The sequence below is a fragment of the Alosa alosa genome, chromosome 19 (assembly GCF_017589495.1).
Source record: "Alosa alosa isolate M-15738 ecotype Scorff River chromosome 19, AALO_Geno_1.1, whole genome shotgun sequence".
Lineage (NCBI taxonomy): Eukaryota > Metazoa > Chordata > Actinopteri > Clupeiformes > Clupeidae > Alosa > Alosa alosa.
The window spans coordinates 540,582-566,090 of NC_063207.1; the positions used below are offsets into that span (position 1 = coordinate 540,582).

The 25,509-nt window shown below is 43.4% G+C and overlaps 1 protein-coding gene across 3 annotated transcripts in view; it reads right to left on the reverse strand.

Annotated features, from left to right (window-relative positions):
• Window positions 1-573: 573 nt before the first annotated feature.
• The window catches only part of kcnq3 (potassium voltage-gated channel, KQT-like subfamily, member 3), a 78,406-nt gene continuing 53,470 nt past the window's right edge, over window positions 574-25,509 (reverse strand). For 2 of the 3 annotated variants that reach the window (XM_048228591.1, XM_048228592.1), the window contains exons 10-15: window positions 19,118-19,293; window positions 18,640-18,745; window positions 12,814-12,945; window positions 12,333-12,425; window positions 1,770-1,851; window positions 574-1,141 (exon numbers count right to left, since the gene is read on the reverse strand). In XM_048228591.1, the coding sequence (XP_048084548.1) occupies window positions 647-1,141; window positions 1,770-1,851; window positions 12,333-12,425; window positions 12,814-12,945; window positions 18,640-18,745; window positions 19,118-19,293 (1,084 nt within the window). In that variant the 3' untranslated portion in view covers window positions 574-646. Of the gene's footprint in view, window positions 1,142-1,769; window positions 1,852-6,864; window positions 7,457-12,332; window positions 12,426-12,813; window positions 12,946-18,639; window positions 18,746-19,117; window positions 19,294-25,509 lie in introns of those variants that run through there. The other variant, XM_048228593.1, reaches the window with a different exon arrangement.

The following is a 25,509-nucleotide window of genomic DNA, read 5'->3' on the forward strand; positions in this document are numbered from 1 at the left end:
GCTGCACACACACACACACTACTGGACGGCGTAGACTATGAACACACACACACACACACACTATACTGCACGCCAGACTGTGAAGGGCCTTTACTGAACACACACACACACACACACACACACACACACACACACTACTGCACGCCGTGAACTGTGAAGGGTTTTTGTGTCTAATGCACTCTAGACTGTGAAGGGCCTTTACTATACACACACTACTGCACGACTGTGTGAAGGGTTTTGTGCACACACACACACACACACACACTACTGCATCTGAACTGTGAAGGGTCTTTGTGTGTGTGATGAACTGTGTCTATGTGTATCTGTGTGTGTGTGTGTGTGTTGTGTGATGGTGTGTGTATCTGTGTATCTGTGTGTTAGGGTGTGTGTGTGTGTGTGTGTGGTGATGTGTGTATCTGTGTGTGTGTGTGTGTGTGAGTGCTATGGCGCTGTGTGTGTGTGTGTGCGTGTGCTATGGTTCTGTGCTGGGTGTGTGTGTGTGTGCTATGGTGCTGTGCTGGTGTGTGTGTGTGTGTGCTATGGTGCTGTGCTGGGTGTGTTTGGGTGTGTGTGTGTGCTATGGCTGTGTGCTATGGCGCTGTGCTGGGTGTGGGTGTGCTATGGCGCTGTGCTGGGTGTGTGTGTGCTATGGCGCTGTGCTGGGTGTGTGTAGGTCACTGTCGGTGTCGGTCTCCCCCTCAGCGAGGCAGCAGTGTGATTGACCTCTCCGCGACCCCTGAGACTCCTCCCTCTCCGATGACAAGCTGAACCCACTGGGTGATCGTTCTAGCTCCTCCCCCAGCTGTGTGACTGACAGCAGAGACAACTGTGACCCCGCCCCCTGCCTACCCAATGCAGTATCTGATAGGTCAGTCTGTGTGTGGGTGTGGCCTGGCAGGCTACTGATGGGCAGGACATTGGGGCGTGGCAGCGGAGTGTGTGTGAGTGTGTGTGTGAGTGTGCTGTGTGTGTGCTGCACTGGGTAATAAGGAAGTGGTTGGCCATAGCAGCAGAGGAGAGGGTCGCCGTCAGTGACGGTGAGGGTCACAGAGGGGTCATTGCCCGTGGTAACCTGCAGCGTCTCCTGGTGCTGCATGTGCATGTCCACCAGGAAGTCCAGTTTCTTGTCCATGTCCTCCACCTGTTACCATAGCAATACAAACAGCATCAGCATTCCTGTATCCCCCAGCCTATCTAGCCCTGTTACCATAGCAACACAAACAACATCAGCATCCCTGTATCCTCTAGCCAAAGGGGTTCCCAAACTTTTCCACCACAAGGCCCCCCCAAATACCACTAGGTTCTGGCCAAGTGGTATTTGATGTGTTATTAAACCCATCAACAATACTGCGGCAAAAATTTTCAAATGTACTTATTTGTTGCTTTTATTTTTCCTTCCAAATTGCTGAGGCCCCCCTGGCACCCCCTCGCGGCCCCCACTTTGAAAACCACTGCTCTAGCCTACCTATCCCTGTTAACATAGCAACACAAACAGCATCAGCATCCCTGTATCCCCCAGCTTACCTATCCCTGTTACCATAGCAACACAAACAGCATCAGCATCCATGTATCCTCTAGTCTACCTACTCTGATGGAGTGGATTAGAGAGACTTATGTCTCAAAGGGCCAGCATCACATCAGGCTGTGCGCACACATGCACACACACACACACATGCACGCACACACACACTCATAGACACACACACTCATACACACACACCCACACGCACCACATGCACACACACACACATACATACACGCACACACACCTGTCTTTCCACTCGCTGGAATCTTCCCATCATGCTGGGATCGTCTGAGTCTGGTAAAATAGCAGCTGGAAACGGATCATGTCTGTGAAACACACACACACACACTGGTAAAATAGCAGCTGGAAACGGATCATGTCTGTGAAACACACACACACACACACTGGTAAAATAGCAGCTGGAAACGGATCATGTCTGTGAAACACACACACACACACACACACACACACACACACAGAGGAAAGTACACACACACACAGAAAGGTGAAAGAGTGAAATACTCTTCAAACACATATTATCACACATGCCTAAAACAGTGCCCAGGTCTGGCAATTTGTCATTTTGCTTTGAAAATGAAAGGATGTAATGACCGGTTGCTATCTTGACATTTCTGTTTGCTATTACAAACGAACTAAAGGCTACAGCCTAGCCACCTAGCAGAGTGGAATTAGCAACGCTTAAGGCTACAGTCTAGCCACCTAGCAGAGTGGAATTAGCAACGCTTAAGGCTACAGTCTAGCCACCTAGCAGAGTGGAATTAGCAACGCTTATGGCTACACTCTAGCCACCTAGCAGAGTGGAATTAGCCACGCTTAAGGCTAGATCCTAGCCACCTAGCAGAGTGGAATTTGCAATGATTAACCTAGCAGAGTGGAATACGTTTGAATTAGCAACGCTTAAGGCTACAGTCTAACCACCTAGCAGAGTGGAATACGTTTGAATTAGCAACGCTTGACCTAGCAGAGTGGAATACGCTTTAATTAGCAACGCTTAAGGCTACAGTCTAGCCACCTAGCAGAGTGGAATACGTTTGAATTAGCAACGCTTAAGGCTACAGTCTAGCCACCTAGCAGAGTGGAATACGTTTGAATTAGCAACGCTTAAGGCTACAGTCTAGCCACCTAGCAGAGTGGAATACGTTTGAATTAGGAATGCTTTAGGCTACAGCCTAGCCACCTAGCAGAGTTGAATATGTTTGAATTAGCAAAGCTGTGTACATTGTGTACTTTTTTTTTAGTTAATTCTTGGCAAAAACCCATTTGTTCTTTCAAAAATATGTGCTCATTCATGTGTAATTATTTCCACCTACTAATCAAAGTATTCTTGTAAGTGTAGAATCTGCTATTCCAAATACATACGCGCGAGTCGCGCGAATGGCTATATCCATGTTTCGCCTCCATCTTTGAAATACATTCGCCAACGAAGGACATTCTTGGAAATTCAGTTCCGCCTTTCGCGCTTGTAGGCAACACTCATTGCATGATTAGTCTACTCGCAACTGCCGGTATTGTGCCCCTTCTGGTTTTTCCACCTACTGGTTTCCAAGCTGTTCCCGAGCCTGTCCAGATGTCATGTATACCTATCAACAGCAGCTGACGGCTACCCACGTCGACCGATTCGCTACATATTCATAAACATTTTACTGGCCTTTGCATGTTCGCACCTCAATAAAAACTGCACTGAACTGAACTGAATACCTGAGCACTACATTAGTATAACATTTTCCAGCGGGGAAAATGCTTTTTTAAAGTAACCTAATTTCGATGATCTGTGTCGCGCTGGATTCGAACCCTCATCAGCAAAAGTATCACCATGCGAGACCGCCTCGCTCTCCACTACACTATCAACATCTACATAACTTCCAGAACATAACACTGTGTTCACTCAGTAGGCCATGATTCACCGTTTATCTGAGTATTTTGAAACAACTGGTTACCTTGATTTAGGCTTTAAAAACATAACTGTATCATGCACTCTACCTTCTGTTACACCTGAGCTGTCCATGTGCAAGGATTTGGCCAGGCAGCGCACGGATCATGAAACAATGGGCCTAAAACAACTGGTTACCCTGGACTGAAAACGCATGATCTCGCTGTCAAACACTCAACAGCTGGAGCTGGAGAGCTTTTGGTGCAAATTAACTAGCACATAATGTTGGTATATGCGCAAGCAGCTTGTGGAGATCATCTGTAGCCTAATTGAGGCAAGGTAACCAGTTTCATCACAATTTAGAACAAGCTTCTTGTGATAACAGGGATATGAGGTTAACCTTTTAAAATTAAAAACCTGAAATGAAAAGCATTGTAGGGGTTGCAAATACTTATCTTCCGTCGTAAACATAACGTTGTAGGATAGCATAGGCTATAACTTTGGAAACGAGACGCCATGGCCATAGAAATTTGCTTGTCCTAAACCAAAGGAACTGGCTATTGTAGCTGTATAGTCCCGAATTCATGCGTTTCCAGACCAGTGTAACCAGTTGTTTCAGACCCATTGTTTCAGAATCCATATGCTGCCTGGTAGAATTTTTGACAAATCATTGCACACAGATGGCGCAGCGGTGTGCACGATATGTTTTAAGCCTAAATTAAGGTATCCAGTTGTTTCGGAATATTCAGACAAACAGTGATGTATGACCTGATAGAAAATAGTTAAACAACCATTGACACAGTGTTGATAGTGTAGTGGGGAGTGGTCACAGTGTTGATAGTGTAGTGGGGAGTGGTGTGTTGATAGTGTAGTGGGGAGCAGACACAGTGTTGATAGTGTAGTGGGGAGTGGACACAGTGTTGATAGTGTAGTGGGGAGTGGTCACAGTGTTGATAGTGTAGTGGGGAGTGGTCACAGTGTTGATAGTGTAGTGGGGAGTGGACACAGTGTTGATAGTGTAGTGGGGAGCGGAGTGTTGATAGTGTAGTGGGGAGCGGAGCGGTCACAGTGTTGATAGTGTAGTGGGGAGTGGACACAGTGTTGATAGTGTAGTGGGGAGTGGACACAGTGTTGATAGTGTAGTGGGGAGTGGAGTGGTCACGCACGTAATTTGTTTTCCTGAAGAGAGTTCGAATCTAGTGCGACACGGATCATGGTCATGGTCATTAGGCGACTTCTAAAAAATCATTTTCTCGCTGGAGAATGTTATAGTGCTCAGCTGTTCAGTTTAGTAAAGATTATATTAAGGTGCGACACGCCAGTAAAATGCATCCAAGGAACGTAGGCTATTGCAGCCTAGCTGTTTGAGAGCGAGATCATGCGTTTTCAGTCCAGGGTAACCAGTTGTTTTAGACCCATTGTTTCCTAATCCGTGCGTTGCCTGGTAGAATTTATGACAAATCCTTGCACATGGATAGCGCAGAGGTGTAACAGAAGTTAGAGTGCATGATACAGTTATGTTTTTAAAGCCTAAATCAAGGTAACCAGTTGTTACAAAATATTCAGATAAACGGTGAATCAAGTTATATAGGTGCTGATAGTGTAGCGGAGAGGCGGTCTCGCATGGTGATATTTTTGCTGAGGCGGGTTTGAATCCAGCGCGACACAGAGAATCGAAATTAGGTTATTTTAAAAAAACATTTTTTCCGCTGGAAAATGTTATACTAATGTAGTGCTCAGGTATTCAGTTCAGTTCAGTGCAGTTTTTATTGAGGTGCGACATGCAAAGGCCAGTAAAATGTTAATGAATATGTAGCGAATCTGTCGACGTGGGTAGCAGTCAGTTGCTGTTGATAGGTATACATGACATCTGGACAGGCTCAGAAACAGGTGGAAAAACCAGAAGGGGCACAACACCGGCAGATTTGAAAGTCTGTTGAAGATGGAGGATTACACCTATTCTCGAGGACATGAAAAGGAGTCGCCAAGGAAGCGAAAAAGGGACGCCGAAGTTGCCTGCTTTCTCCTCGACAGGTAATTCGGCCTATTCGTGTAAACATACAGTCTATAGTGTAAATTCAAAGTTTTATAGTTGCTTGGCTAACTATAGCGTGGTTGTCCATAACGCTAGAATGACGTCTGGGATACTTTTCCTCGCGTCGATGAAAAAGGATTGTCTAGGCTACGTTGTAACAAAAATGTGCTATGACGGATCACAGGCGAAGAGCACTGTAAATTGTAGTTATTTTTCCATTGCTTTTGCTTTGTAGCCTAAATGTATCCTAATCTGATAATGCTAGGGTAGCCAATTCCAAGGGTGACGTTCACATCCTGAGGCCTGTCCTGTAGTCTTATTAATTGTAGAAGTAGCCTACTAATTACTAAATTATCTTAAAGTTTTTTACCATATGAGTGTAGCCTACACCTCAGAATGGGGGAAGGGTAGACTAGCCTAGTCCATTACACAATAAAATACGTACAGAACTGCTTTGATTGAACTTTAGTCAATGCATCTACCAAAATACATCTTTTTTCACGGTCATAAAATGAATGTACTTTGTTTGTGGTTTAAGTGAGACATTCTTTTTTGTCCAGCTATGAGAGAGAACTGAGAGCAGTCACATCAACACCAATGAAGGGAAAGCCCTCTAGTATTAACTACTCCAGAAGTGTCCAGCATTTCTAGTGGGACAGACAGGTCAGTCACTGCATTAAAAACAATTGTTGATTCTATGTGATTGTTGTTTGATAATAACTGAAAGTATATTTTTAATAACTTGGTGTTTACCATTTTATGTACTGTCATGTTGTGAAACGCTCTGCTTATTCATTTCAGATGAGCATCTTGGCGCAATTGCAAAAGCCCCTGAAATTGAGAACCTTGAACAGAGGTAACCCATCAATGCTCATAATGTCTATACCCTAACTCTACATGACATTCTCTATTGTATATTTTCATGATATAAGCATTTATATATATTTTTTACAAAGCCTACATGACATGAGCATTGTGGAGGATGTGGACGAAATTCAATGGTCTTGTTATGTGATGCACGTGCATGCCTTCATTGTAACCTTGCCTGTAACTCAGTCTGGGCAAAATAGCACTATACAGATTAGTAACAATATGTTGAACTATATAACATGGTGTGTATGTCTAACGACACTGCATGTCTTTCACAGGATCAGCTTTTCAGGAGACTGCAAATTTAGAATGATGGCCCATGTTGCTTCAAAGGAAGGGTTCACGTGTAAACACCATTATTTGTTCATTTCTGTAAATAAATATATTGCAAATAACATTGTTGACCATGTTACTGTCATTTGGTGTTTCAAAACTCCTTTTTTAATTATAAGTTTGTGGATGTAATGTATAAGAGGTACAGCATGAACAATCTCTTGTCAATTCTAAAAGTTTTTATTTTTCATGAAAGCAAAATATAACGATGTACTGGTGTAAAATAAATACAGTTTTAAAAGGAACAGGCAGTACAAGAACACTAATACAAAACTATTTACAATAACACAACATTACAACATTATAGGAAGGTGATATAAATTCCAGAGATGTCCCTGAGTGAGAGGGTCAGGGAATTTATCCCTCATCCTACACACACAGCTTGGGATCACTCTTCTATTACCCTATCCTAGAGACCCATGCTGCCAGAAAATGAAATGTCTGTAGGTAGCATATCTGAACTCTATTGTCATCACCTGGCTCTCTTACATGGCCTAATGTTGTGATGTCTGTGATGTACTGCATGTGAATCTGGAGAAAACCTTCATCTAGGCAGTACTGTGTGAAGTGAGGCAGAAGGCTCACACAGGTGGCTGGGTTTTGTCCACAGCATTTTATCTTCCAATCGGTTGGCATGTCTCTGCAGTGTGTACAAGTACACCAAGGCATCCCTGGCACAGGTGGGGGGACGACATGTCTGCACTGATGCATCATCAATGCATCAAACACCAGACCTGGCTGCCTCACTAGCAACTGTGTGGTGAGGTCCCTGTGCTCTTGCAGGCTCATTCCATCCACAAGTCTGAAGAAATAAGACACAAGAAATAAGATCAGATAGGCATGTTTAGGTAGAAAAGTTAGATTGTTAGCAGAGTAGTAGTAATAGTAGGCTACTCTGTCATTTTTCAAGTGTTTCAAGAATACTAGTGTATGGACAATGAAAAGGTGAAAATGTTGTTGTGTAACATTTTCTATAGACCATAACGTAATCATATGTGTCGTGGTTATACTGGCAGACAACTCACATCATGCAGTTGACTGGCAACAGCGAGAAATTGCTACATATAAACAATGGAGATACAAACAGGGAAGCTACACTACTTGACACCAAGCGCATAACTGAAGCGTTCCGTTCACAACGCGTAAAATCAATTTTAGAAGAATGGTCTATTTTTTTCTGGTGTAGTTGCAGCAGACGCAACGCAAACAAACGTGCCTGGTGCAGCTTCCGAGCTAATTTCGGTGTCATTGACATTGATACTGTTCAGAGAAATATATTTAAAAAACACAAACCTCCGTTGCTTCTCTCCTTTGTCTTTGAAGTTCTTCCACTCTCCTCGTCATCTTTGGAGAGTCTTACTTTTTCTTTGCCTAGGACGTCTCACCGATCCTCTGCCACCGGCCCTGTCTGGCTTTTCTTTACCTTTCACTCTTCCTTTCCCTAGCACCTCCGTAGCATCGACTGATCTCTGACTCTGCTCACTGAGAAACATAGTAGGCTAGGCTACGCTACGCTGTAAACATTGCCTTACACTATTAATCTCGTACATACAGAATAACGATAGCACTGATACTGTACTAACATTAGCATGCATTCGTTTGGGAACCTGATAGCTGATGCTAGCAATGAAATAGCCTACCAAAATAACGAAAATGTAAAACTATTTTTCACTTTACATACAAGGATACAAGGAAGTTTATTGTCACATGCATATAGTTACTGGAAGTAAGAAATGCAGTGAAATTATGTCTGGTGTCAGCCTATTTGTGCATTAATGGGGGAGGGGGTAAAAAAGTGCAGTAGAAGAGGGGTTTAGTAGATTAAGTGGCAAGGGCTGCAAAAAAAGGTGGGGAGGATTGGGATTGGGTGGGGGGCACCAACAAGGAGCACCCAAGAGCAACAGGGGGCAAGGAAAAACTCCCCTTACCAAGGAAGAAACCTTGGGCAGATCCACGGCTCAAGGGGCTAACCCAACTGCCAGGGGTCTTGGTGTGTGTGTTGGGGGGATGACAGGGGAGATGGGATAGTGTGCTGTGTATGTGGGGAGAGGGCAGTGTGCAATATGTGTGTTGGGGAAGCTTCCTCATGAGACAGTGTGCTGTAAGTATGTTGGGGATGTGTGTTGGAGAAGCTTCCTGATGAAATAATGTGCTGTGTATGTAGGGGGCAGGGACTTACCATTGCATGTATGTAGGGGGGCAGGGACTTACTATTGCAAGCAGAGTACTGTATGTATGATGTATGTGAGTGATGACAGTGAAGATGTGTGTGTGTGTGTGTAGTGTGCTGTAAGTATGTTGGGGATGTCTGTTGGAGAAGCTTCCTGATGAAATAATGTGCTGTGTATGTAGGGGGCAGGGACTTACTATGGACTTACTTACTATACAGGTCATAACCAACATGTTTACTGGCTATATAACTAAATGCAATGTGTAATTGTTTTCTAAAGTAACCTCATCACTGAAAGGAACACTTTCTGGAAGCCATGTTAACCTTGGCATTAAACGGCCACCGGAGTTAAAATGCGGCATGGGAGGGGCTAGAAAGTAATATTCAGTTGGTTGTCATATAGAATTTCACCGCTAGATGGGAGAAGTTCTTACACAAGGTAGCTTTAATCTAGCAGAGTGGAATACGCTTTAATTAGCAAAGCTTAAGGCTACAGCCTAGCCACCTAGCAGAGTGGAATACGTTTGAATTAGCAACGCTTAACCTAGCAGAGTGGAATACGTTTGAATTAGCAACGTTTAACCTAGCAGAGTGGAATACGCTTTAATTAGCAAAGCTTAAGGCTACAGCCTAGCCACCTAGCAGAGTGGAATACGTTTGAATTAGCAACACTTAATCTAGTAGAGTGGAATACGCTTTAATTAGCAAAGCTTAAGGCTACAGCCTAGCCACTTAGCAGAGTGGAATACGTTTGAATTAACAAAGCTTAACCTAGCAGAGTGGAATACGTTTGAATTAGCAACGCTTAACCTAGCAGAGTCGAATACGTTTGAATTAGCAAAGCTTAACCTAGCAGAGTGGAATATATTTGAATTAGCAAAGATTAAGGCTACAACCTAGCCACCTAGCAGAGTGGAATGCGTTTGAATTAGCAACGCTTAAGGCCAACAAATTATGAAGACTCACTAATTTGATTCTACAAAGGCAAAGTAAGCACAGGCCAGCACTGCTTGGACGACTCCAAACTAACGTCTAGTGCAGTGGTCTCCAACACGGTGCCCACGGGCACCAGGTAGCCCGCGGAACGGCTATGAGGCGCCTCCAGCGCACCTTCTAAAAATAGCCATCAGTCAGATCACGCAAACACACTCCATTGTTAAGTTTTCAATATATATTTAAGTCTAGACTAGAACCATTTTAAGAATGTATGTAGCCATACATCTGTAACATTAAATTTATATTGGTGATACCTTACAAATTGTGCGTTAAATTTTAGCCTTTGGCTCCAATCCATTTCCCATTCAATCTTTAAACAACAACGGAAGCGGAGCAAATACATGCTGCTCGCACGCATACACAGTAAAGGGGAAAAAACTTGCTCGTCTGGTGTAGCCAATGGAAGCATATCTTTGCAAATGTTCTGTGGCCATTCTATGTTCGTCAAATACAGTTCTTGCATGATTGTTCAAGGACTGAAAAACAATTGCTTTAGCTCACAGGCCTTTTCTCCTCCGTAGGCTACTGCCGTATAATAGCGCTGAAAATGTTGTGGCATGCTTGACTGAGCAGGACTGTGCATTACCTTTTTTGTCAGATCATGGAGAGATTTCAGGTGTGCAATAACTTTAAAAGGAGACTTCATATGTTAGGGTGGTGTGGGTGATTACTATTGAAATGTTAAAACCGAATTGTCCACTGAAATCAGAACTTAAACAACCCCTGAATTCATAATGGTGGGTGGGTATAAATTGGGTACACATTGTAACCCAAATTATTAATTGCAAAAAAATTTTTTATTTTTTGTTAAAAAAATAAGATTAGATTCCCCATGCAAACTTTAAAATGAACAAACTAAACAAATATGTTGGTAGTGTTGCATATTGATATTAAAGTATTGAAGAATCAGATGAAAGTACAGTTGCTTAATATAAAGACTTATAGGCCTACAGAATATTGATAATTTAAAAGTAAAAATCACATAGGCCTATTATTTAGGAGGACTATCCTCGCAAAAAAGGGGTGAGGGTATGTTTGTTTTAAATGAGTAGCCCTCCATATGATTTGGGGTCTTCAGGTAGCCCTCATTCCCAAAAAGGTTGGAGACCCCTGGTCTAGTGAGTGCAGAGCAGGTTGGTGGCACTATTTAACCTAAACTTGTAAATGACAAGAACTGTGTGTGTTACCTTGGTGACTTGGTAGTGCTATGCCAGTTCTCTAAGACTGAGTGCAAATGTTGCCTTTATATGTTTGTCTAGTGTGTCAATGTGTTCCGTTTGTCCTCATGCTGTTTTCATATCATCTGTTAACCTACTGTAGTCATTCCTCAAAACCCCCACAGTAATCCCATAGCTTACTTGTGCACAATATTAACATCCAATACTACGGTGATTAATATGCTATAGCTACAACCATCAATATATCTCTTTCTGTTTAAAACCATACCATTTACTTCACAATCATGCCCGGTTACAATAATCACGCAACACCTCTGTGTCTTACTGGCGTCTCCTGTTTGTTTGTGTAACGGAATTTTTGCCGCGATTGTGCAGTTTAAATGACGTTGTGACTTCCAGGTCAATAGGAAGTGACTCGGAGTTTGATTTATTAATCTATTAGCTGCTAATTTATATTGTGGCTTTGCCAAATATTAGCTAGAACAATATAATTAATATTATTCAATTTCTAGTGTTGTAGATATGTGCATTTTTGCTGTTTTTAAGCTTTTATTGTCTACTCACCTGAGCCACCCCCGTATTGTATTGTTGAGCTGGTATGTGTCAATTTCAGGGGTGCGCTGCAGGCCTATATAGACTTACCGCTTCAGTCTGTCTAGGAAGTTAGAGTCGAGGACATAAGTCTGTTGTATGCTCTAGTGAAATTGTATATTTTGATTTTCATGTCAATTTACTTTATTTATCTAACAGTATTTTTTTTCATTAATTTTGTTACTTTTTATTGTCTTTTTGGCCTTAATTGGGAGAAAAAATAAAATTCCCATCTTTTCAACATCATCTCCGACTTCTCCTGAGTGTTTACATCTGCTCACGACTTCTCTCTCACATCTACCCTCAACAAGGGCAAAAAAGGCTTCTGAGGTGTGTGTGTGTGTGTATGTGTTACCTTGGTGACTGTTGTAGGGCATATGTAAAAGGCTTCTAAGGTGTGTGTGTGTGTGTGTGTGTGTTACCTTGGTGACTGTTGTAGGGCATATGTAAAAGGCTTCTGAGGTGTGTGTGTGTGTGCGTGTGTATGTGTTACCTTGGTGACTGTTGTAGGGCATATGTAAAAGGCTTCTGAGGTGTGTGTGTGTGTTACCTTGGTGACTGTTGTAGGGCATATGTAAAAGGCTTCTGAGGTGTGTGTGTGTGTTACCTTGGTGACTGTTGTAGGGCATATGTAAAAGGCTTCTGAGGTGTGTGTGTTACCTTGGTGACTGTTGTAGGGCATATGTAAAAGGCTTCTGAGGGGTGTGTGTGTGTGTGTGTGTGTGTGTGTGTGTATGTGTTACCTTGGTGACTGTTGTAGGGCATATGTAAAAGGCTTCTGAGGTTTCTTGTGCTTGGGGGTGAGTAGAGCACCAGGAGCTAAGATCATATCCAGGCTGTGGACACACACACACACATATAAAAATACATAAAACACACATAAAATATAACCACACATCCTTTCTGTAAGAAATTTGATTGGGGGATTCAAATAATGGTGTGTGTGTGACTCTTAGTTGTGACTTGTTGGTACTTCTAGTGTAATTGTAATGTGTGTGTGTGTGTGTTCACAGTGTGTGTTTTCACCGTGACTGGAGGTTTTTCATTCTCGTGAGTGTGTCTGTGTGTGTGAGAGAGAGCTAGTGTGTGTGTGAGAGAGAGAGAGATGTTCACAGTGTGTATGAGTGAGTAAGTGAGTATGTGTGTGCGAGAGAGAGAGTGTGTGTAGGTGTGTTCACTGTGTGTGTGTGTGTGTTCACCGTGTGTGTGTGTGTGTGTGTTCACCGTGACTGGAGGTATTTAATCCTGGTCAGCATGTCCAGGTGTCCAGCGGAGTACTGCTCTATGACGTCCTTCACATCGTACGGCCGCAAAGACTCCTTAAAATGCTTCTTATTCAGCAGGAACCGCATGATCCTGACACACACACACACAATCATACAGAGTTAGACAGTTAGTGCAGCAATAAGTACCTAATATACTAGTATACTACTATACTACAGTTAGTACAGCAATAAGTACCTATACCTAGTATACTACTATATTACAGTTAGTGCAGCAATAAGTACCTATACCTAGTATATTACAGTTAGTGCAGCAATAAGTGCCTATACCTAGTATACTACAGTTAGTGCAGCAATAAGTACCTATACCTAGTATACTACTAAGTGATATGTGTGTGTGTGTACCTGACTGCTCTGATGACTAGTTTCAGGATGGGGATCATGTGTGTGTGTGTGTGTGTGTGTGTACCTGACTGCTCTGATGACTAGTTTGAGGATGGGGATCATGTGTGTGTGTGTACAGTGGGCATCGCTTTCAAATGGCCATTTCAGTCGCGCATTACGAGGCGTGAAGCTGCGTGAAACTTTAGTACCACTTTCAGCCACTGTACATCGCTCTGCCTGCCGCCCCTTCTGAAAAAGCTTGATTTACCTCGATTTAGGCTACTTGGGTATGGCTTAAGGCTTGACTACACGGTGGTAACGAAAATCGAAATCAAAATTTGCTGTCTACATTATTGTCAGTGTTGGGAGTAGAATCCACATAAATCAAAACAGTGGTGTGATAATTGAGCCAGTAGAGAAATAACTGTTCAGAATTAATCTGTAGCCTTGGGTAGGCTTCTGCAACGTTTTTAACAGGCTACGCTATAGAGGCTTAGACAACTACAGTATGACCCACGTTTTGGTTTCGTAAATTAATTTGCCCTACTTCTTGACTGCAATGTAGTCAATTGACTGTTTGACATGTCATTTTTATTTTTCTGTACAATAAACAAATACATCTGCTTTATGCCGCAGAATTACATTCATATTTGGAACTTACATAGTCCAATGCATCGTTACACTACGTTAGTGTTTCCCAAAACCATAGTAGCAACGAACATTCGCAACCACTATCGTAAAGTTGTGTAGTTACAATTACACCTCTCGACCTGTGGTAGAATGCTAGTAGAAGCATAGTTCCAGGGATCTGCATGTCAAAGACGTCACTGACGCCAGTTATTTGTTTGCATATTAATAATTATAAATATATTTAGGTTTCTAATTGATATTTACACTTCTAACCACCATACATCCATATTTTAAAATGCCCAAGGCAGAAAATACATAAATTAAAAGTCAATTTGCAGCTATGTGCACGTAAGTAAAAGTCACACACCTGCAGATAATAATAAGGTGGTGTGCACTTTTTGACGAGTCAGCTGAGAATATGTAGCCTTTGATTTTCATGGAAGGGGGTCCTTGTTAGTTCACAAAACCAAGCTAAGAAGGCTGATTCTGATTTTGATAATATGATCTGCACAAAAGATAAACTTAGGTAAACAACGATGTCAATATTGTTGTCAAAATCTTAACCCAGGTTCGAACTCTTGGACAGGGGACTGGTAACTGCTGTGCAACGGTGGCTGTCATCTGCCAGCCTCAACGCAATGCGCCACAGAAGTATGTGCAGGTGCCCGTTCACGTGCTACTAAACATCATTAACTACCTTAGTCCAGACTACTGAAGTTTGGAAACTATCATGGTCCAAACTTACAGTACTATGTAAGTACGACAGTTTTGGGAAACAGTCGTAACTTACATGTTGGTTAGTTGAACGATGCATCCTGTTAGTAAAAAGCTAACCTCCGTAGTTGTACGGGAAACGCACCCCAGATCAGCTTGTAGGCCATTAGCAATCTGTTTATTTTATTTTATGAAACCTACACAGTAGATCACATGCCACATTTTCACTTTCAATAGACAGATGCAATAGCCATTGGTCAAGTATTGAGTATAAAGCAATTAAGATAGTACCCTATACAAAAAGTACTTCATACTATCATAAAAATTTGTTAAAACGAATAGCATTTTGCAACTTGACAAAACACTGGATTAAATATCGTAGGCACAGGAGAAAACTTGTACATCCATTGGCCCGTGGGGAGATCACATGCCAGTTGCCTCTCCCATCAGTGCTATGACTCTTTCGGCTGTGAGCTTGTTTCGACAAAAAAAACTCTATTGCAGATATCAATGCGTCTTTGTTCATGGGTTTGGCCTCACAGCAGAGGCTTAGACAACTATGACCCACGTTTTGGTCTCGTAATTTGCCCTACTTATTGACGGGCACATTTTGGAGAGAATAGAGAATGTACGCACGCAAGAATCTGTAGGCTATTTGTGGCTGGTTACCAGCAAACAATGTTTAATGCATTAACTCAAGACGTCAAAAATTTTCTAAACAATACAAACAGAAAGGATGCAGCAGGCAGCAAATGTAGAAGAGTCATTTCCAGTGGAAGAACAAAATGCTGAATGAAGCCCAAAGATATGAAGGCATATCTGGCAAGTTGTTATTTTTTGAAGACGTAAATGGTTGGGCTATAGGCCTAGTTTGCAAGAAGGAGACATAAAGCGTGAGCATAGCCACACTATCCACAGCTGTGGTAGCGGGAGTAGGAGGATTACTGTTAGCGCAGGATTTATATAAAATTCTTCAACAGAAGGCCTGCCTCGAATGCAGGCTTGCTAAAAAAAAAAGGCCTGTGGTTTGCGCAGCCTACAGTAAGTAGGTCTTAGTGAGTTAGGAGTCCTCTAGACTTCTTTTAAGCTGTCTCAGAGGTGGAAAGTTGCGTTCGTTGGGGGCAGGGCCGGATTAACAATTCATAGACCCTTGGGAACAAATGTCTGATGGCCCCCCCTGCCCCCCAGCCAACGTGAATCGGGTGGTCAGTTAATAGGCCCATTTAAGGCACGAGCGCATCTGAGAGGCCAAGCCTCACCAAGTAGCCCGTTTGTTTACAACTAACATTACATTTAATGTCAAGCAATAACCATACAAAAAGTTAAAAACAGATGACATGATGCGCGTGTGCAAATAATATAGCCTAGATATTCCAATATATTCGAATACATGTGTTTATTTTAGAGGGGATATTCGAACGTCATTTTTGAGCAATTTTGACAGCCCTAGTCCACTGTAGGCTACGCCAATCGTACCATTGAGTAGCCTATGCGAAATAGCCTTAAAATCGTTCCGGTGTTGTGTGCCTTCTGGTTTCTCCACCTGCTAGTTTCCTTGCGCGTGTTTGCGCTGTCGCAGTTGTCAGACATTCACAAACAAGTTGTTTTAGGCGGTTTGAAGTCGCTTTTCATACGCCATGAGCGCTCGGCTACATTACAGCCACTCGGACAAAAGACATGTAAAAAATATATGTTTTGAAAACTAGCATTAAACTGGATTCGATCCAGCAAAAGCAACACACGCGTGACTCTCTCCATCAGGGGCGTCGCTAGCTATTTAAAACATTCAGGGCTAGAGCCCAGAACTTAAGAGACCTTTTTATCCGGGGGTTCGGAGGCTTTCTCCCCCGAGAGATTTTGAAAATCGGGCTGATGAACATGCAATTTTAACCTACTTTGAGAATGAAAAGGAAGGCCAATTGTAATGACTCACGTCACAGCATTCTGAATATTTTGATGTTTAAAGACCGTGTAAGGAGAACGTCTCTTCTGCCAAAGTGCACCACATACAACACCCAAAATATGACATTAAAATAGCCTGTAGAATAAACATCGTCATGCACCTCTGTCAAATACAGAGGTGTGAGTGTTCGTCTCGGGATAAACATGAAGCTGTCTGCGTGTTGTAGGCTAGATTTGCGTGAGTTCTTTCTATCTGCTTTACTTTTGTGAGTTGCGACCACCTAGGACAGTGGTTCTCAACCTTTTTTGAGCAAACGCCCCCCCACACACACACACAATAAAAAATAAAAAATAAAAACTACACCCCCGGGTAGGCTATAGGCCACTCACTCTCATGCTATATTTCTTAAATAAAAAAACGAGCCCATTTCTGTGCTGTTTTGGTTTCTTCTGGAATTATAAGAAAATGTCCCTATGAGCCTATTTTATTATTAAGCAGATTTAGCCCACTGTTAGAAGCAATAGGAGACTGGTTGGGTAAAAAAAAACCACTACCACATCAGCATTGGTTGTAATGATTTTTTTTTTTTTAAATCAATAGGAACATTAAATCTAGGCAACAAGACGTGTCATATTATCATGGACAAAAATCAAGTGCACATCACGTGAACAACATATGCACATCGCAACAATCCAACCGATCACAAAACAGTATCCGCGCGTGAGGCCTTTCGTATTTGATTAGCAATGGTCTTTTCGTGGAGGCTCAGAGCAGCTGCAGAACAACAGCAAGCGGGGCTGGGAGACGTGGCCCGAACTGCACTGTATGACCACTGAGCATAGATAAACAGTAAAATGTAGCTGGGACGGTAGAGGGGTTAGAAACCCATGAATAAAAATAGCCTATTTATTTCAGGTAGCCTATTTTTGCACCAAAAATATGTGAAAACCATGAAAGTTTAAAATGTAAACAAAAAAACAAAAAAAAACCTCTCACGTTCCCAGCGCCCCCCTAGGTTGTACGAACGCCCCCCAGGGGGCGGTACCGCCCCCGTTGAGAAACCCTGTTATAGACGTTCTATGAGGTACCAGTGTTTAGCTGTGTCACAAAAACGATAAGCTTTGTCAGACTACTTTTAAAATGATTTTCAGGGCTATATACATTTTAAACATTCGGGGCTGAAGACCCGACAAAGCCTTGCGTTAATTCTTCAGGTGGGAAGTGTCAGGAATTTTCATACGAGAGACGCTCTCATTGGTGGTTAGTATATGGAGTAGGGGATTGACAGCAACATAGCCAATCACATTATGAGATATGCTGAATTTAACATTAACTGCGATGTTTGATTTTAAATGAATGTAAATTTAGCCGGGACTGTAAGCTGGCACACGTGGGTGCTCGATGTTTTCAGTGGGTGCCCGAGAGACGGAGCATCCACGGTATCGGCGCCTATGACAAGCGTATCTCGCGGTTGCATCCATTACAAACAAACATGCAATGTGAACGTCTGGGATTGGGGAGAGCACTAAATGCTCTTCTGAATCAGCACGAAGTCAAGCCTTTAAATGAAAAACACTCTTTAATAATCAAAAAATAAACGCTAATGAAGTAAACTTGTGACCATCAAAAATGCGTTTATAAGCCTGTAACTCCCGTGATAACAGGACGTCACAGGAAGACATTTGGCTGAGCAACGGAGGTTAATATGCTCTATATTTTGTCCAAATGATGTCTGTCTATCATCGTTGCACTCCAGATTTATCATCGTTGAGAAAACCAGAATGTTTAATTTGTCCTCGCGTTTCTTTCTACGGCTGCAAACGGGATTCACCGTTAACCAAATATTTCTTTATTAGGCAGGGCAGGCATATTTCTGGCTATTAAATTATTTCTAAACCAGTCTGCTAAAGTCTGTAGTGAAGTCTGTGTAGGGTTTTCCAGCTCCATTTCTTTTACGAGACACCCTGCTCACTTGAGACCTCTGCCGGTTGTTGCAGCGTCGTTGCAGCGTCACTGGAAAAATACAAATTAAAAGCGTGATGCAGCGTGATCCCGAAGCTGACTTGAGGGAAGCTGGCCAAGTCGAAGCACTGCCCACTGTACCTGACTGCTTCGATGACTAGTTTGAGGATGGGGATCATGTGTGTGTGTGTGTGTGTGTACAGTATGTGTGTGTGTGTGTGTGTGTGTGTGTACCTGACTGCTCTGATGACTAGTTTCAGGATGGGGATCATGTCTTCTCTCAGGATGTCTGGAGGGAAGCCTTTCTCCTCAGGGGCGGAGTCAACCAGACCACCAGCGTCTGTGTGGGCAGAACCGGAACGCATGTGAATAGAAGATTCCGACACACACACACACATATACACACACACACATATACACACACAAAAACACACACACAAATACACACACATATACACACACACAAACACATACACACAAACACACACACACACAAATACACACGCATACACAAACAGACTCACGCACACACAAATACACACGCACAAATACATACACGTACATAAACAGACTCATACACAAACACAAAGACAGACAGACACACACACACACACACACACACACACACATACTAAGACTACAAATATTGTATGTTTATGTGTGTGTGTGCGTGAGTGTGTGTGCGTGCGTGTGTGTGTGTGCGTGCGTGTACCTTCTGAGCTCTGACGAAGTGTATATGCCTTCATGCGAAATGCTGTGCGGAAGCGATCTCGGTTGCTGAAGCCGGCTGGTTTGTTTGCTTCGGAGCTCCCAGAATGCATTGCGGTGCTGGAGGACATCAGGCGTTCTCTAACAGACCCAAGTCGTGCAGGAACACGAGCTCTCTTGCTGCAGAACACACACATTTCAAATGTAGTTCAAATGAAGCACAGCAGAGTCAACATTAAAAAGAGTCATTTTAAATCAAGCACAGCAGAGTAAACATTAAAAGATATAATTTAACAAGAGTCATTTTAAAATTGATAAGTAGATGTTGTAAGAATCTGTTTTCAACATCATGATCCTTCATCATCTTATTTGTTGTTGCCAACATCTTTGAGAACGCAGTCACCAGAGCTAATGTCTGTCAGTTCTTGTTTGAGGTTCTCTCGATCAAATCTCGATCAAATCAACCGTGTCACTGATGTTGTGATGGAGTGGATGCTTTTAGACGTGAAGTCGGATTTACTGAACTGTTTGAAAAGTACAAAGAGGAATATGAACTTTTTTGTTCTAATCCGCTGGAAGAGTGACTGTTCCTCAATCCCCCCCCCCCCCTTCCACCTGCGATAACAAAGTACAGAAAGCACCTGCACACTTCAACATCGCATAAAAGGAACACACACACACACTTCACCACCACACGACCGGTACACACACACACACACACACACACACTTCACCACCACGCACACTGGGTACACACACACACACACACCCTCCACCACCGGTACACACACCATTACCTCACCACCACACACCTCACCACACCTCCACCACCACCACCATTACCCATGCACACGCATAATACGCACACCTTCACCTTCACCACGACCCGACTGTAATATACACACACACACACATTACACCTCACCTTCACCGCCCACACTGTACAACCCGATTTTACACACTCACTGGGCCATTAATTTACCTCCACCACACATTAACCTCACTACCATTAATGCATCGTACACACATTAATAACACACACACCTCACCTCACCACCACAAGACCGGTACACACACACACACCTCTCACCTTTACCACCACTACAGGTACACGACAGCACTTCACCTCACCTTACCACTATTAATGACTGTACATTACACTTCACCTCACCACCACACGACGGACACACACACACACACACCTCACCTCCCACCACCACACGACCGGTACACACACACACACACACACCTCACCACCACACGACCGGTACACACACACACCTCACCACCACACGACCGGTACACACACACCTCACCACCACACGACCGGTACACACACACACACACACACACACCTCACCACCACAGGACCGGTACACACACACACACACCCTCACCACCACATGACAGGTACACACACACACACCTCTCACCTCACCACCACAAGACCGGTACACACACACACACACACACACCTCACCTCCACACACGACAGGTACACACACACACACACACACACACCTCACCACCACAAGACCGGTACACACACACACATCACCTCACCACCACACGACAGGTACACACACACACACACACACACACACCTCACCACCACAAGACCGGCACACACACACACACACACCTCACCACCACACGACAGGTACACACACACCTCACCACCACACGACCGGTACACACACACACACACACACCTCTCACCTCACCACCACACGACAGGTACACACACCTCACCTCACCACCACACGACCGGTACACACACACACACCTCACTAGTGTTGCACGGTGTATCGATACTAAAAAGGTATCACAATGATGCCTTCACGCAAAAAAACGATCGATTTTCGAGTTTTTAGAATCGATCACTTTATTAAAATAATAATGTTCTGTGTCTGTGTGAACTGCTGCTCTCACTTCAGAACGATCCTAGGCAAATGGGCGGTCGGGCAGGCAGCTCTGAGTGAGTGAGTGCGAGCCAACATCAACATAGTTCTTTGTCGACAGTCCTTCTGCCTTGTGGATAAAAAACAAAGGTGAAGTGAAATCGAACATTTTTAAAGAGTTCAAAAAAACGCCAGGTTAATTTAATATGCTATAGAAAAACACGAATACATGGTTAGTGCCAAGTTTTTTCTTCTGTTTTAGTCGAAATTTAAGTGAAACGAAAGTATATGGTTCTCTGGGATAAAGTTTAACCTTCCTTCATCAATGCATTTTGACGAGACATAACGAGCTGTAATCATTTTGACGACATAACGAGCTGTAATCATAGGGTTAACATTGATGAAAGCAATGTTCCCACGCCCAGAATAACATTACCATAACTTGTAAAACAATCTATTTCATGTTCCGGGTCAGTACTACTGGTAATATTTGTCATGGCATGTAGATCGCAATTTGTTTAATAATTATTGGCCAGATGTAGGATAGATAATTCAAATGCGCTAATTAAAGCCATTACAGCATATAATACCACCAAAGCGTGTTATCCTAATAATAATAGCGGCTTATTGTTCGTGGTAGCAAATCATGTTATCAAAGAAATAGACGTAATGTAGGGAATGCACACAGATATATTGCAATAGGTAGGCTAATGGTGTAGGCCATCTGGCTAAGACCTGACCTGGGGTTGGAGCGCTGCATTTGTACATCTAGCAAAGAAGACTATCCCCACATTTTCCCTTTGCAACTGTCAAAGAAATCCCATGAACACGGAAGGCCTAGGGTAGCCTATACTGTACATCAGATGGCCTAAAGATTAGCCCCCTCTGCATTGCATTCAGTGATTTGCATGCAGTAGTTTCAACACTGACCTTGATCTAGCCTAGTTTGGCTATTTAAAGCTACTTTATTGCCAAAACAACACAATGTAAATGAACTATAACAAAACAATAAAGGACTTAATCACACAAAGTAGGCCTTACTATTTTACTGACAATAAAAAAAAATGATAATTATGTAGGAAGTTTAGAACCCAGAGTTGACCTGTACACTACAAAAGTGCGCAGATTCAACACAAATGATTCAATACACTTGGAGGAGGTATGAGTCCTTTCTTTTTCCAGATATCTTAGGATTTCGCCGTAGTATCGTTTCAGTATTGAGCATCGTGATATTTATGGCAGGTATCGTATCGAAGTCATAATTTTGGTATTGTGACAACACTACACCTCAGCACCACACGACAGGTACACACACACACACACACACCCTCACCTCACCACCACACGACAGGTACACACACACACACACACACACACCTCACCTCACCACCACACGACCGGTACACACACACACACACACACACACACACACCTCACCACCACACGACCGGCACACACACACACACACACACACACACACACACACACACACACACCTTCAAAAGGTAGAGCACTATGGAAGAATATTAGACTCAAATGTTTATAGAGCACCTTCAAAAGACGTAACCGGTTCTGCGCACATTTCATAGGTGACCTATTTAGAGATACAAGATGAGTTTGCACATGTACACCACGGCTATCCCACTAGATGCTCACACACACACACACTCACACACACACAATCACTCACACACACACACACACAATCATACCGTACACACACGTCAGTTCATCTCAGGTGAAGCCCTTCCATCTGCTCCCTTATCAGTGTGTGTGTGTGTGTGTGTGTGTGTGTGTGAGAGAGTGTGTGTGTGTGTGTGTGTGTGTGAGAGAGTGTGTGTGTGTGTGTGTCTGTGTGTATGTGTGTGTTCTGGCTGGCTGTTCCTTTAAGACAATGGATCACATCGTTAGTTTGCCCCACAGCTTGTGTGTGTGTGTGTGTGTGTGTGTGTGTGTGTGTGTGTGTGTGTGTGTGCATGTCTGTGTGTCTGTTTGTGTGTGTGAGAGAGAGTGACTGTGTGTGTGTGTGTGTTTCTTCAAGAGAAACAGGAGACTCTGTCTAGGAACAAAACCACCCAGGCATTCTGCTGACTGTCCCAAAGGACACACACACATACACACACACACACACACACACACACACACACACACACACATTGGCCACACATATTATTATTACATATTATTAATTTGTGCCTTCTTTTCTGTTTCATATTGCCATTACACACATTACTCTCACATTATTACTATTAAACACCTGTTCTCTTGTTTTCACACACACACACACACACACACACACCTGTTCTCTGTTTCACACACACACACACACACACACACACACCTGTTCTCTGTTTCACACACACGACACACACACACACCTGTTCTCTGTTTCACACACACACACACACACACACACACACCTTTTCCCTTGTTTCTCACACACACACACACGCAATAATTACACACACCTGTTCCTCTTTGTTTCTTACATTATACATACACACACACACACACACACCTGTTCTCTGTTTCTCACACACACACACACACACACACACCTGTTCTCTGTTTCACACACACACACAACACACACCTGTTTTCTGTTTCACACACACACACACACACACCTTTTTTCTGTTTCACACACACAACACACCTTTTTTCTGTTTCACACACACACACACACACACACCTTTTTTCTGTTTCACACACACACACACACACACACACACACACACACACACACACACAGCATTCTTCCACATCTGCTGTCATACAACAAATAGACACTACAATGCTGAGAGAGAAGAAAGAGAAGAGAGGAGGGAATGAGAGAGGGGGTGAAGAGAGAGAGAGAAGGAGGGAATGAGAGAGGGGGTGAAGAGAGAGAGAGAGAATGAGAGAGGGGTGAAGAGAGAGGGGGGAGAAAGAGAGAGAGAGAGAATGAGAGAGGGGGGTGAAGAGAGAGAGAGAGAGAATGAGAGAGGGGGGTGAAGAGAGAGGGGGGTGAAGAGAGAGAGAGAGAGAATGAGAGAGGGGGGTGAAGAGAGAGAGAGAAGGAGGGAATGAGAGAGGGGGTGAAGAGAGAGAGAGAGAGAGAGAGAGAGAGAATGAGAGAGGGGGGGTGAAGAGAGAGAGAGAAGGAGGTAATGCAGAGGGGGGTGAAGAGAGAGAGAGAAGGAGGTAATGAGAGAGGGGGGTGAAGAGAGAGAGAGAGGAGGGAATGAGAGAGGGGGGTGAAGAGAGAGAGAGAATGAGAGAGGGGCAAAGAGACATGAAAGCAGAACATAGAGGCAAAGAGAGGAGGAGGAGGAATGAGAGAGGGGGATGAAGGGAGAGAGAGAGAGAATGAGAGAGGGGGGTGAAGAGAGAGAGAGAGGAGAGAATGAGAGAGGGGGTGAAGAGAGAGAGAGGAGGGAATGAGAGAGGGGGTGAAGAGAGAGAGAGAAGGAGAGAATGAGAGAGGGGGGTGAAGAGAGAGAGAGAGGGAATGAGAGAGGGGGTGAAGAGAGAGAGAAGGAGAGAATGAGAGAGGGGGGTGAAGAGAGAGAGGAGGGAATGAGATACAATTACAGGCAGATGAGACACAATCCTTTTGATAGGCAAACACACACCCACACACCACATACACACACTCCCTCAATCACACACAAACACACACATACATGCACACACACACTCTCACACACGCAGATAGCACAGACGTAAACACACACACTTGTGTTGCTAAACATGAACTGTGGAAAGGGTTGTGTCCATGCAAGAGAGGATAGCAGACCATTGACATTAGGCAGTAATCTGATACAACACACACACACACATTAGGCAGTAATCTGATACAAGGATTACAGCTGCCAGCATCACACACACATGCTCTCTCCCTCCAAAACACACTCTCTGTCACACACACACACATTCAGTCGTATGCACACACACACAATCTCTCCCTGAAACACACACATGTACACACCTACACACAGACCATATCTATCTCTAACATTCATACACTGATGCTGTTCGCGCCAAAGCCCATCAGTGCATGTACTTTTATCGCAAACTGAGGAATTTTAACATTGACCCTACTTTTATGAAAATGTTTTACTCCTGTTTTATTGAGTCTGTTTTAACCTTCTGTTTTATCTGCTGGTTTGGTTCTCTGTCTATAAAAAACAAAAATAGACTGGAGAGTATTGTCAGGACATGTAGCAAGATTGCAGGCATCCATCCTCTCTCTCACACCTACACCAAAAGAGTGGCAAGAAGGCCTAATCCTATATAGCTGACCCCGCCATCCCTTGTCCTGCCAGTTTAAGCTAGTCCCCCAGGGCCAGGGTACTCCAGGCCCAGATGCAGGTCCAATAGACTCAGAAACACTTTTATCCCGACTTCCATTTCCATTTTAAACAGTCTGCCAGAACTGTTTTAACTATAGTTGTGTGTTATGTATTGTTGTATTGTTATGTATTGTTGTGTGTCTTGTCCTTATGTCTGGCTG